This window comes from Phycodurus eques, chromosome 3, assembly GCF_024500275.1.
Source record: "Phycodurus eques isolate BA_2022a chromosome 3, UOR_Pequ_1.1, whole genome shotgun sequence".
Classification (NCBI taxonomy): domain Eukaryota; kingdom Metazoa; phylum Chordata; class Actinopteri; order Syngnathiformes; family Syngnathidae; genus Phycodurus; species Phycodurus eques.
The window spans coordinates 25,770,641-25,783,803 of NC_084527.1; the positions used below are offsets into that span (position 1 = coordinate 25,770,641).

At 38.6% G+C, this 13,163-nt stretch overlaps 1 protein-coding gene across 3 annotated transcripts in view; it reads left to right on the forward strand.

The window, feature by feature from the left end:
- The window catches only part of ncaph (non-SMC condensin I complex, subunit H), a 28,420-nt gene extending 20,875 nt beyond the window's left edge, over positions 1-7,545 (forward strand). For all 3 annotated transcript variants that reach the window (XM_061672852.1, XM_061672853.1, XM_061672854.1), the window contains 4 exons: positions 2,957-3,067; positions 4,640-4,716; positions 4,922-4,997; positions 7,208-7,545. In XM_061672852.1, the coding sequence (XP_061528836.1) occupies positions 2,957-3,067; positions 4,640-4,716; positions 4,922-4,997; positions 7,208-7,267 (324 nt within the window). In that variant the 3' untranslated portion in view covers positions 7,268-7,545. The remainder of the gene's footprint in view (positions 1-2,956; positions 3,068-4,639; positions 4,717-4,921; positions 4,998-7,207) is intronic.
- The last annotated feature ends 5,618 nt before the right edge of the window (positions 7,546-13,163 follow it).

Sequence of the window (13,163 nt, forward strand, 5' to 3'; positions counted from 1 at the left end):
AGCGTCTGTATGTGAAGTTACGTCTCGCCACTCCGTGGCAGTCTATCTCGGTGGGAAGAGCGAGTCTCGCCAGAGACTGGGGTGCTGGGTGTCATCTTTTCATGGCGTGTCCGCTACATTTGGGATGGACCTATCCCACTTTTTTTCAAACCGGGTATAAGTAATAGTACTTGCAGCTCGTCACTTTCCGATACCAAGTACCAATACTTGATGACAATGCCATGCTACATTTGCGCCAGGTATAATGAGACGCATACCTTCTAAAAAGATCTAATTTCATCTCGTCAGCCCATATAATATTCTCCCAAAAGTCTTGGGAATCATTCAGATGTTTTTTTTTTTCCAAAAGTAAGACGAGCCTTTATATTTCCGTTTGGGTCAGCAATGGTTTTCGCCTTGGAAGTCTGCCATGGATGCCATTTTTGTCCAGTCTCTTCTTTATTGTGTTGTCATGAACACTGACCTTAACTGAGGCAAGGGAGGCCTGCAGTTTAAAAGTTGACCTGAGTTCCTTTGTTGCCTCCTGGATGAGTCATTGGTGTTCTCTTGGGGTAATCATTGTAGACCGGCCACTCCTGGGAAGGTTCACCCTTGTTCCATAATTTCTCCATTTGAGGTTAATGGCTCTCCCTATGGCACACTGGAATTCTAAAGATTTACAAATGGCTTTTGTAACCCTTTCCAGACTGATAGATTAAGTTTAGTCAATTACTGTATTTCTTGACTGTTCTTGAGTTTGTTTGGATCTTGTCATTTTGTTGCACCTTTTTTGTATCTTTTGTCCTACTTGATTTTGTTGGGACAAATTCTGTTTGTGATTTCTTGATTGAACAGGTCTGGGGTGTAACCATGCTTGGGTGTGATTAGTGAAAATCTACCAAAAATTGTGTTATGCCACAATTAATTTATGATTTAACAAGGGGGGTTATTCTTTTTCACACAACGCCAGGTAACTGAATAGTTGTTGTTTTCCTTAATAAAGGAATTTACCATTTAAAAACAGCATTTTAACTTCACTTGGGTTATAGTTCCCTGATATTTACATTTGTTTGATGATCTTCAACATTAAATTGGGGGAACTATGCAAAAATAAAAGAAATTGAGAAGGGGGCCCAATACTTTTTCACAGCACTTTATATATCTACAATTCAGTACTAAATTGTTCTGTCTTTGCACACAGTTTCAGCACTTACCTTCAAACGTATTTAATGTATTTAGAAACAACACACGTAAATTACTTGGGTGCAATGTTAATGTATCTACAGCAGCTGAAATAAGTTTTTAACACGTCACCATTTTTCTCACTAAATATATTTCCAAAGGTCCTATTGACATTTCACCAGATGTTGGGAATCCATACATACAAAGAAAGTAGAACAAATAAGATCAGAAATTAAGTTATGTGTAATAATGTGAAATGACACAGGGAAAAGGTATTGAACACTCCAACTGCTATTTATTTAATACTTTGTCCAAAAGCCTTAGTTTGCAATGATAGGCTCAAGACGCCTGCCTCCATTATGGAAAAACTAGTCGCATGCATTGCTCTGGTGTGACTTTGGCCCATTCCTCCACACAAGCAGTCTTCAAATCTTGAAGGTTCCATGGACTTCTTTTAAGGACCTCGAGTTTCAGTTCTTTCCATAGATTTTCAATTGGATTCAAGTCAGGTGATTGGCTGGGCCATTCTCGTAGCTTTATTTTTTTTCTTTGAAACCAATTGAGAGTTTCCTTGGCAGTATGTTTTGGATCATTATCCTGCTGAAATGTCCACCCTCGTAACATTTTCATCATCCTCATAGATTGCAGCATATTTTTGTTAAGAATGTCTCTGTACATTTGCGCATTCATCCTTCTTTCAATAATGTGAAATTCAGCAGTAACATTTTCTGAAAAGCAGCCCCACACCATCATGTTCCCACCTCCGAACTTCACTGTTGGTATGGTGTTTTTAGGATGACGTGCAGTGCCATTTTTCCTCCAAACGTGGTGTGCATTGTGGCATCCAAAGAGTTCAATTTTGCGCTCATCAGACTAGACTATATTCTCCCAGTATTTAACTGGCTTGTCCAAATGTTGTTCAGCAAACTTTGGCAGCAATGGGGTCTTGCGTGGTGAGCGTGCATGCAGGCCATGGCGGTGGAGTGCATCACTCACTGTTTTCCTTGTGACAACAGTACCTGCTAATTCCAGGTCTTTCTGAAGCTCTCCACAGGTGGTCCTTGGGTCTTGGACAACTCTTCTGATTATTCTTTGCACTCCTCTGTCGAAAATCTTGCGAGGAGCACCTGGTGGAGGCAAAACTATGGTGGTATGATTGGCTTTCCACTTACGTATTATGGCCCCAACCGTGCTCACTGGAACGTTCAGAAACTTAGATATGCGCCTGTAACCAATTCCATCGTTATGTTTTGCAACAATTACTTTGTGATGGTCTTGAGTCAGCTTTTTGCATTACCGATCATAAGATGTGTCTTGACTCGCACCTTGGCAATGAGACCTTTTTGTAGGCCATCAATTAGGACTGAACCAGCTGATATTTATTTGCACTAACAAGGGGCTGGTTTTCTGTTTGATTATTGATAGAATTTAGGTGTTGTCTTGGCTTTCCTTGCCTTTTTGTTGTTCCCAACATCGGGTGAAAATTTCATGTCAATAGTACATTTGAAAATATATTTAGTGAGAAAAATTGTGACGTGTTCAATATTAATTTCAGCTGCTGTATATGACTTTCACTTTTTTTATTTCAACCACTAAAATAAATTCACTTTTTTACAATATTCAAATTTAATGAGACGTACATGTGAAGATGCATGAATCAGTCTTAGACAAATTAAATTGGCAACTGCTTACAATGGTTTTGTCCGATATACAATGATAGGCAACTGTCAGGTGAAAATAATGACACTGTAACAACACACAGTATGTTAATCATTTGTTTTACATGTCTATGAAGGTCAATAAGATAGAGATCAACTATGCTAAGACGGCCAAGAAAATGGACATGAAGAGACTCAAGAGCAGCATGTGGACTCTTCTAATGGAAAGCCCAGAAAAACCTACACAGGTAAAAGTATTCAGACCCCCTTACATTTTTCACTCTTTGTTATATTGCATCAATTTGCTAAAATCATTTAAGTTAATTTTTTTCCTCATTAATGTACAAGCAGCTCCCCATATTGACAGAAAAAATCTGAATTGTTGAAATTTTTGCAGATTTATTAAAAAAGAAAAGCTGAAATATCACACAGCCATAAGTATTCAGACCCTTTGGTGTGACACTCATATTTAACTCAAGTGCTGTCGATTTCTTCTGATCATGCTTGAGATGGTTCTACATCTTCATTGGAGTCCAATTATGTTTGATTATACTGATTGAACTTGATTAGGAAAGCCACACACCTGTCTATATAAAACCTTACAGCTCACAGTGCATGTCAGAGCAAATGAGAATCATGAGGTCAAAGGAACTGCCTGAAGAGCTAAGAGACAGAATTGTGGCAAGGCACAGATCTGGTCAAGGATACAAAAAAAAAAAAATTATGCTGTACCTCAGGTTCCGAAGAGCACAGTGGCCTCCATAATCCTTAAATGGAAGCCGTTTGGGGCGACCATAACCCTTTCTAGAGCTGGCCGTCCGGCCAAACAGCAATCGGGGGAGAAGAGCCTTGGTGAGACAGGTAAAGAAGACCCCAAAGTTCACTGTGGCTGAGCTCCAGAGATGCAGTCGGGAGATGGGAGAATGTTCTAGAAAGTCAACTATCACTGCAGCCCTCCACCAGTCGGGGCTTTATGGCAGAGTGGCCCGACGGAAGCCTCTCCTCAATGCAAGACACATAAAAGCCTGCATGTAGTTTGTTAAACCAAAATAAGTCATCTGAAGGACTCCAAGATGGTGAGAAATAAGATTATCTGGTCTGATGCAAACTTGCCCTTAATTCTAAGCAGTGTGTGTGGAGAAAACAGGCACTGCTCGTCACCTGTCCACTACATTCCTAACAGTGAAGCATGGTGGTGGCAGCTTCATGCTGTGGGGGTGTTTTTCAGCTGCAGGGACAGGACGACTGGTTGCAATCGAAGGAAAGATTAATGCGGCCAAGTACAGGGATATCCTGGGTGAAAAGCTTCTCCAAAGTGCTCAGGACCTCAGACTGGGACGAAGGTTCACCTTCCAAACAGACAATGACCCTAACTTGTTGCTGTATTAGCTCAAAAGGGTGTTTCTACTAAATACTGAGCAAAGGGTCTGAATACTTACGACTGTGTGATATTTCCGTTTTTCGCTTTTAATAAATCTGCAAAAATTTCAATCATTCAGTTTTTTCTGTCAATATGGGGTGCTGTGTGTACATTAATGAGGGGGAAAATTAACTTAAATTATTTTCAAAAATGGCCGCAATATAACAAAATGAAAAATTCAAGGGGGTCTGAATACTTTCCATATCGACTGTGTGTGTGTGTGTGTGTGTGTGTGTGTGTGTATATATATATATATATATATGTGTGTGTGTGTATATATATGTGTGTGTGTGTGTGTGTGTGTATGTATGTACAACCTTGGATTTGTAATGGCAAATGCTTTTCATTAAAGTTTTGCATGTCTGTGTAACTGATTATGTTTAAATAATTTTCATTCTAGGAGGTGGAGGTTACAGAAAAACCTGAGGTTTGTGGTGACAAAGTCTTTAGCCAGACCACAAAGACATTACTTAAAAGGTAACAGACCTAGAGCTTACCTGCCTTAGAGAGAGAACAATAATGACTGACTAGCACTTCACAAACTGTTATTTTCTTTATTTTTTTTGTATTGTATTGAAGAATAGACAATGATACACATGACACACACTGATAAGCAGTCTGCCCTTGTTAAACCTATATTGGCAAAATTTAAATACTCCATATTGAAACTCTGCTCTTCTAGACTTCCCAACACAATGGCTCAGAACCTTTCAGTACCTTTGGCGTTTGTTGCTCTGCTTCATCTTGCAAATGAAAAGGTGAGTTACTTAATGAAACTATAACCTCGCCATGACTTCTGTTTTACTGATATGCTCTTAATTTTGTATCATTCCTGAGACCCTTTTGCTGTACTTTGTGGGGAGACAAACATGTTGCTGCATTAAAGACCACATGTCCCGTTTCCCCGCATGGTATTTTTTTCCATGCCTCAGAAAAAGGATTGTCTTATGCCACTTGTCCCCATAGTCTACAGTAGGGCTGCACAATATTGGGGAAAAAATTACATTGCGATGTTATTTTTTAAATTTATTTATTATTTATTTACTTGCAATATATGTGATGTGAAATAATATAGGATCAGTGTTAGGAAAGTTCATTTTCTACATCAACTACTTCGAAGTTCAGTTAATTGTTCAAAAAAATTTGCTAGTTCAGCTCATGGTTGATAATTTAAAATTTTGAACTCAGTTCACCGGTCCAAAAACTAACTAGTTCATCTCCCCACCCCACCCTCAATATGTTGCTTCCGGGCTATTACCCTCAAAATACTGGCATTTAATTTCCTCATTGTTACCACCCATTCAGTCCACACTAGTAGCCAGCTGTAGCTTTCACCCTACTATCTAAAAAACATGAGGAAAAACTTGCTTTAATGATATTTTTTTAAATGAGGAATTAAAAGAAGAAACAAAATACGCAACACAGTATGACAGGAAAGATGCTAAAGGACATTGATAACTTTGCATTCCTCACAGCTCTGGCTGACTATATTAACAAAATAATTTATCTATTCTTATATTACAAAACAAAATAAAATACATATTATCACAGTCTGATCATACAGTGTTTTAACTAAAGCATTCTGTAAATATTTCTGATAAAACAAGAATTTTCCTAGTAATACATTTTTTCAATTATGTACTGTATTACAAAAGCCCCTCCTTAAGTCGTCACCTTATCGTGGTGGAAGGGTTTGTGTGTACCATTTGATCCTAGGAGCGAAGTTGTCTGGGGCTTTAAAGATTCCCTGGGCAGGGTCACCCATGGCATACTGCTTCCTAGGTGAGGGACCAGACAAAGCACAGCTTAAAAGACCCCTATGATGTATACAAATATTGGAGGACGTTTTTCCTTGCTCTGTGCCTGTCGTGGCAGCAACCAGCAGTGAGAGATGCCGTCAATCTGAAGGAGTCCTATAAGGCCTTTTTGGTCTGTGGGACTCCTGGGGCAGCTAATGGGTACCGGCTGGCCTAGCGGGATACAGCTTTGGTAGTCACTGAGGTAAAAAGTCAGGTGTGGGAGGAGTTCATTGAGGCCATGGAGAATGACTTCAGGACAACTTCGATGAAATTCTGTTCCATCAACCAGCGTCTCAGGAGGGGGAAGCAATGCACCATCAACACCGTGAATAGTGGGGATGATGATTGAGAATCTATGGGCTATTATCAAGAGGAAAATGCCCAAAAACAGAAGAACTGACAGCAAGCATCAAAGAAATCTGGGCTTCTATAACTCCCATTAATTAGAAGTCAATGGTGATTGCTTCACAGCATTCAAATTTTTTAATTCCTGATTTCATGGGTTTTATGAGCTGGAAGCCCAAATTATCCATCCATCCATCAATTTTTTTTTTACCGCTTATCCTCACTAGGGTCGCAGGCTGCTGCAGCCTGTCCCAGCTGTAAAAATAAACAAATCAATACTTAAAATTGGTTAAATTGTGGTCCCTGAATCTATAATCTATGAAAGTTTTACTTTTTCAATGGAATTATGGAAATAAATAAACTTTTCCATGATATTCAAATATTTTGGAAAGGGTCTGTATATTACAGCGCACCAACATCGCAGGGTTGCGCACATGTACTTTATGATGACGATGCGCAAACAAAATATCGTGCAGTCCCCTTGTCTACAGTATAAAAATAATAATGGTCTCAACAATACACAGATACTAATGGGCTAGTCTTCAGAAGGGTTCAACAGTTTTCTGATGTTTTGAGCTACCTCAAGATGGTTATTTTACCCCCTTAATATGTAGAGAGTGTATATCTGATGGTGCTTTTCTGTCAGAAATGTTTGTTTTATAAATCCAATCCAAAAACGGTTCAAAAAAGTTGGACAGTGCTTTTCTCAGTCCACAAAGCCACTTTCTCATGAATAATGCTACTAGCCTGTTTGTTGTGACTTTTTTATAGTGCTCCCATGTTGCAAAAATATTAATCTTTTTCGCTATGTTCTGTCTTTATAGAATTTGGAGCTGGTGAATATCGATGACATGTCAGACATCATCATCAGGCAAGGCCATTGAGGAGAAAAGTATTAACGTATAGAAAGAGAATTAGAGTATGGCATTTGTATATGATCTTTTATAACTCGTCTTAAAACCCACTTTTGTTCTTTTACTTTCAACTCAGCGATGAGACTGCTGTTTTAGGGTTGTATTGTTTTTAACATAGCTTTTAATCTTTTGTTTTAATTTTTCCCTATGTTGAACTGTTTTTATGTTCTATTCTTATGTAATGTACAGCACTTTGTGTGCAGCAGTGGTTATTTTCAAGTGCCCTATAAATAAATTTTATTTGAGTATCTCTGTTTACTGTGTATATAATGTCTTTCGGCAGCAGTGTTGTTGTTGGTTTCTGTAGATTACAGACAAATATGTAATCAGATGTTGTTGGTTTCTGTAGATTACAGACAAATATGTAATCAGATTGGATGGCATGTTGCACTTTTGTTTTCTTCAGACAAAACCTGAGTTACACTATTGACTGGATTGAATGGTATTATTAGTACCTACTTCGTTGTTTAGTTTGTTATGATAAGAGCAGGCATTAGCTATGGATTGCATACCAAGCCAATTTACTGCCATTTAACCGCCAACATCATTCCATGTTGCAAGGATCCAAACACAATTTGCGGAAGCTAAAAACATTTACATTCTAGTATGGCCCGTACCTTCACATGACATGTCACCTACTGATTATGTACAGTATTAAATACTTTGGCTTTAACGTTGACGTTCCTGCATTTTTGTGCAGCTGTGTAATGGTGTTTCTTAATCTTAATGTGCTATTTCTAAAAGTGGCCTTTTATTGTGGACCATTGGAAGCATAGCTGCACCTCCATCCATTTTCTATACCACTTATACTGTACTGCGTCAGAGCCAGAGCTGGATAATACGTTTTTATTTTGCTACGGTTTGTTGAAATATTTTTTAATTCAATTGCACGTGTCAGAGTAGTTTTAATGCAACATACTTTTTACTTGAGTATTTTTGTTAAGAAAAGCTACTTTTACTCTGTTATATTGAACATTCCACACGCTGACATCTGTTGCTTGCATGATCGGTTTGTTTTGATTCGTAAGACAGACCTCTGCCTGTGGCGCTGTTTAATGACTCTGTTTCACCAATCCACCATAACCACTAGTGAAATTTTACTCCTGTTCATCAATGAAACAGCCAAGCAGCCACGATTGCACACAGTCTCCGTGTCCCCACACAGAATCAAAGTTTTGAAAGTGCCTGATTTACAGTACTTGAAGCATTGCAAACAACTGAGTATGACATGCAGTCAGAAGAGGTAACAACACCCCTTAAATTCACTCTTTAGTTACCTTACAGAGTAGACTATGAAAAATGTATTTAATTTTAAGACCATTGTGGCAAAAAAAAAAAATTCCATGTTATTTTAGAAAGCTTCACTCTTTTAGTGCTCCTTAGATCACAGGTGTCAAACTGGTGGCCCGGGGGCCAGATCCGATGAAAGCAAATCATATATGTATGTCGACTTCATGTTTCTTGTGAAAATACCAAAATAGGTGTATTGTATAATGTTGAGATATTGCAAGCATTTTATGTTCCAATCACCTTTTTGGAATAAATCTAATAATAGTTGAACATTTTTTATTGGCTTTTGATTTTAAAACTAGTTATCCATCAATTTGTTGTGTATATGTCATTATATGAGACAATATTTTATATGGGTTCACAGTCCGAGGGAAGCCATAACTACAGTGTCGCCCGTGACAAAAATTAGTTTGACACCCCTGCCTTACGTGCACAACCTACCAAAACCTGCAGTTTTCCACGAGTGGGGTCGAAAATTACACCAACTTCAATGAATATGTTTTATGCTGTAAAAAGATTATTTTAGTTATAATTAGGTCGGCAAAAGATTTCATGTTTGACATGTTAGTTTATAATTTGTTTTATTTGCATTTTATCACAAACCAGCTTTGAGAAAGGTAAAGTCATCAAAACGTAAGCATTGGCAAATATCCTCAAATCTTCCAATTGACATAGTGGCCTTGTACATGAGCTTATGTGGAGGACTCCCAAAGAGCTCACGGATTGGTACATACTATTTCTTTTCATTTCCTGCAACAATGGTCAATCCATTTAAGGCCATGAGTGCATCTTTGCTTACATTTTCCACTTTTACTCTACCTGCAGATACTGTCCCTCCATATTTGTGCATGTCAGCACGGCTTCTATTACATTATCACATAAATGGAAATCAGTCGAAATTTGCCGTTTTGAACTCAAAATAGGCCATTTACGTGAATCGTACAGATCCGATGAGTTTTTCCTTGGGGGGGTCGCTGTCGTCGTCATCGGCTGTTTCGTACTCCTTGAACGCTGGTAGCTAGATCCATTCCGCACATCCACACACAGATGTCATTTCTGAATATTACTCCGTGATGGAATAATATGCGAAAGCGCATCGACCTGAGGTTCCGCCTGTGCGCTCAGGACCTGCTTTGGAGTCACAGGAGTTGACGACCCGAGAAAAAACACTCCCACCGCTTCAGCTGTTAAGAAGTAACTGTACTTTTACTCCATTTCAGTTATCTAAATGTCGCTCGCTACTTTTATTTATCAATTATTGCTTATCTATCAACTATTTAGTGCGGAAGACTTCGACTTCCGCATTGGGCGCTGTTTGCGCCAATCCAGTTTATGCGCTAGTGACGCTTAAGTCTAGTTCACCAATTAAACGACACAAGAAAGTCACATGACTTCACAGAACGTCTTCTATTGAGCTTGCCGGGCATAGGTATTAACACTAGATAAGCCAGCCCGGCTAATTGTCGTGCCTACGTGGCGGCCATTCTGGGAAGGTCGTCGTTACCATGAACGCAGCGGCGCTCTACTCATGTTTACATTTAGACAAATAAAAACAACAGCTTTCATGTATTGTTGTATTTGTCTGGCACTATCTGCCCAAACGTAGATATTTCAGCCCACTTATAATTTGAGAAAACACCTTGTAGTAAAAAAACATTTTGTTATTTTTATTTTATTGATGTTCATGCTGTGGTTAAAAAAAATCTGAAGTTACTCACTATTTACTCAGTACTTGAGGAATTACTTCACTGTGTACTTTTTACTCTTATTCAAGTATTTTTTTGGAGGACTACTTTTTACTTTTGTTGGAGTCACATTATCGTCAAGTAACAGTACTCTTACTTGAGTACAATATTTGGATACTCTACCCACCTCTGCAGCGGACATCCTCTATTGCTACTCTTACGTTTAAGCAACATTTTTGCTCATCAGTCCACAAACTACTAACAGTATTACTAACCTTAGTAATACTGAAAAATTATGTGAAACAGACAATGATTTTTGTCAATTATTTTCCAGAATGAGAGTACTTAAAGACAAGGATGCTATTCATGTGGCACAGCTTGAAGCAGGCATCAGGTGCAGGTGGAGATAGGCCTAGCTCAAGTTGGAGGCCAAAACAAAAAAAGCAAAGAAATTAGGCAAATTTAACTTCAATCTTAAATTTGTCCATCAACATGTAGTTAAGCTGTTTAAATAAATGTTTTTCTGCTTGAAGTGTTCCAGATTGCTTAATTTATGTTAAAATCCAAAAGAATTGTAGCCCGGGGATCCCCCCAGACACCCCTACAATGTTTTTTTGGTCTGTCACCTTTTTCATGCCTTTGGTGTTTGCATTTCTGTTATCAGTAATAAACAGCCTCCATGGATCTATTGGTGACACACTCAGTGGTATGCCTTGGTGCTGGGCCTGACCAGCTTCTCACAATATTGTGGTTTGGTGTTCCTGGAGGTCATTCATTTGGATACAAAAGGCTTATCCTCTTCCTCATCTTCCATTTCCTATTCCTCTTTGGAGGCCTCATCAGAAGATTCTTCTGTGTCCAACTGATATTGTTTATCGGGGGGGTGATTTCTATGTGAGCCTGCATTTCTAGATTGCATGAGTAGGTAGACAACAGTCTGCATCCTCTATTGGGTCCTCTTCATCTGCGATTCCAAACCCCATGATAGGCTCTTCCTCTTCCAGGATCATTTGTACGGCAAGTTCTAAAGGAATCCTAGCACCTGTGATATTCTAGATGAGAACATAGGCTCCAACATACCCGCGACCCTAGTGAGAATAAGCAGTGTAGAAAATGGATGATTGGAACACAAAAGTATGACTCAATATGTACAGTAGTTGCATAGGTACATTGACAAGCATACATATACGCGCGTGCAGATCCGCTCAGACGCACTTTTGATTTGTGAACTGCCTATTTCCAAAAACGTGTCTGTAAGAAACCAATTGCGATTTTTGCCAGGTTGTAAGTAGTTGTGGGTCTAATTTATTTATTGCATCACACTGAGTTTCTCCACACAACTTGTTAGCTAGACTGGGTGAAGCTGCCACTTCCAAGCAATTGTGAATTACAGTGTCTGGCAAACCGTCAAAGGTAGAAGGTAAGCAGAGCTGCGGTGTGTTTTGTTGGATGCACAGATTATCATCAGTTGTCATCGTAATGAATCTTCATTGGCCCTGCTGTGGGGGCAGGGGGAGCAGCGGCACATTTGAATGAGATGGACCCCACCCTCAAAAGTGAGTAATTTCAACCAGGGTGTTAAAAGTGTACTTACATGTTTGCTCCTTTGGGTATTTTGTACAAAGCGTGTCAACAAACATCTGAATACTGTTTTTAATTATGGGCCGAAAGCATTACATGTCACCTTTAACACCATCATCAGAACTAGGTGGTTTGTCAACAGAAAATATTTGTACCTACTAGTGAAAAATGATGAAAACAAGTTTTTTTGTCGTCTATAATTATGGCTGCTTTTAGGTTCTTGCATTGCATGGCAGCCTGCACCAGCCAGTAAAGCAATTTAGCAGTATTGAAGCTCCACCTGCACCTTCCCAAATAGGTGGAACCGGTTTGTCTGGGCAGGTGAATTACGTCATGTTTGTACATTTACAGTAACTCCCAAGAAGCAATCTTTGCCTTTAATGAATGTCAAACATTCAACAAGACAAAAATGTTGTGGGGGACAACAGAACCTGGTGTTGGGTAATTTTTCAATTTAATTAAAATTTGCTACTTCCGAGTCAAAACGTGTACCACTCAAAGTTGTTTTCGGTTAAAAAGGCACAGGAACAAATCATAACCTTTAGGGCCATAAAGCGCCAGTCAAGATCTTAATAACTGCCGAGAATAATGTGACCGAAGACCTCACACACATTACTTGACCCCTCAAGAATGTCACGGAATATTAGGTGGGTGTAATCTGGTTTGGCAAATGTTTCAACAATAAAATCTACACTCAAAGTTTACTAAAGGTTTTTATTAGGTCACTCACTGTTAGCAGTTTTATGCTATTTTATGCGTGATGTGATGGGGTTTTGCATTTTGCCCTTCAACCGCTGACCCATCTGGCTGATTCTCTGCTTTTATTTGTTCTAATGTCAAAATAAAGAAAATACATGTTCCTCTCAATTAATTAGAATACAGGTACGTTGCATTGAAGAAAAGTAAAATTAGTTCAGTAGTTCAATTCAAAAAGTGTAACATGGTATATTATCCAGATTTGCTGAACAAAGGAAAATACTTTTCAAAAGGCAAATTCCTTCCTATTTTCTATATTTAAGATATTTTTTATATATATAGTTTTTTTCCAATGTGACGGAGATTTTGGGGTTTTCTTTAGCTGTAAGCAAAATTAAATAAAATTGTGAACTGTTTCTGTGTGTACGTGTGTGCGTGCGAGACTTTTGGAAAACGCTTGTGTGTGACGTCATTGTACGACCGATGTCAAAAAGGAAAAACAAGGCCTTCAAAATAAATAATAATAATAAAATCGTTGTACTTAAATGTGGGTTGGGTACATGTATTTAAAATATCGAAACCCCTAGTTATGTAAGAGTAATCAATCAGGTCTT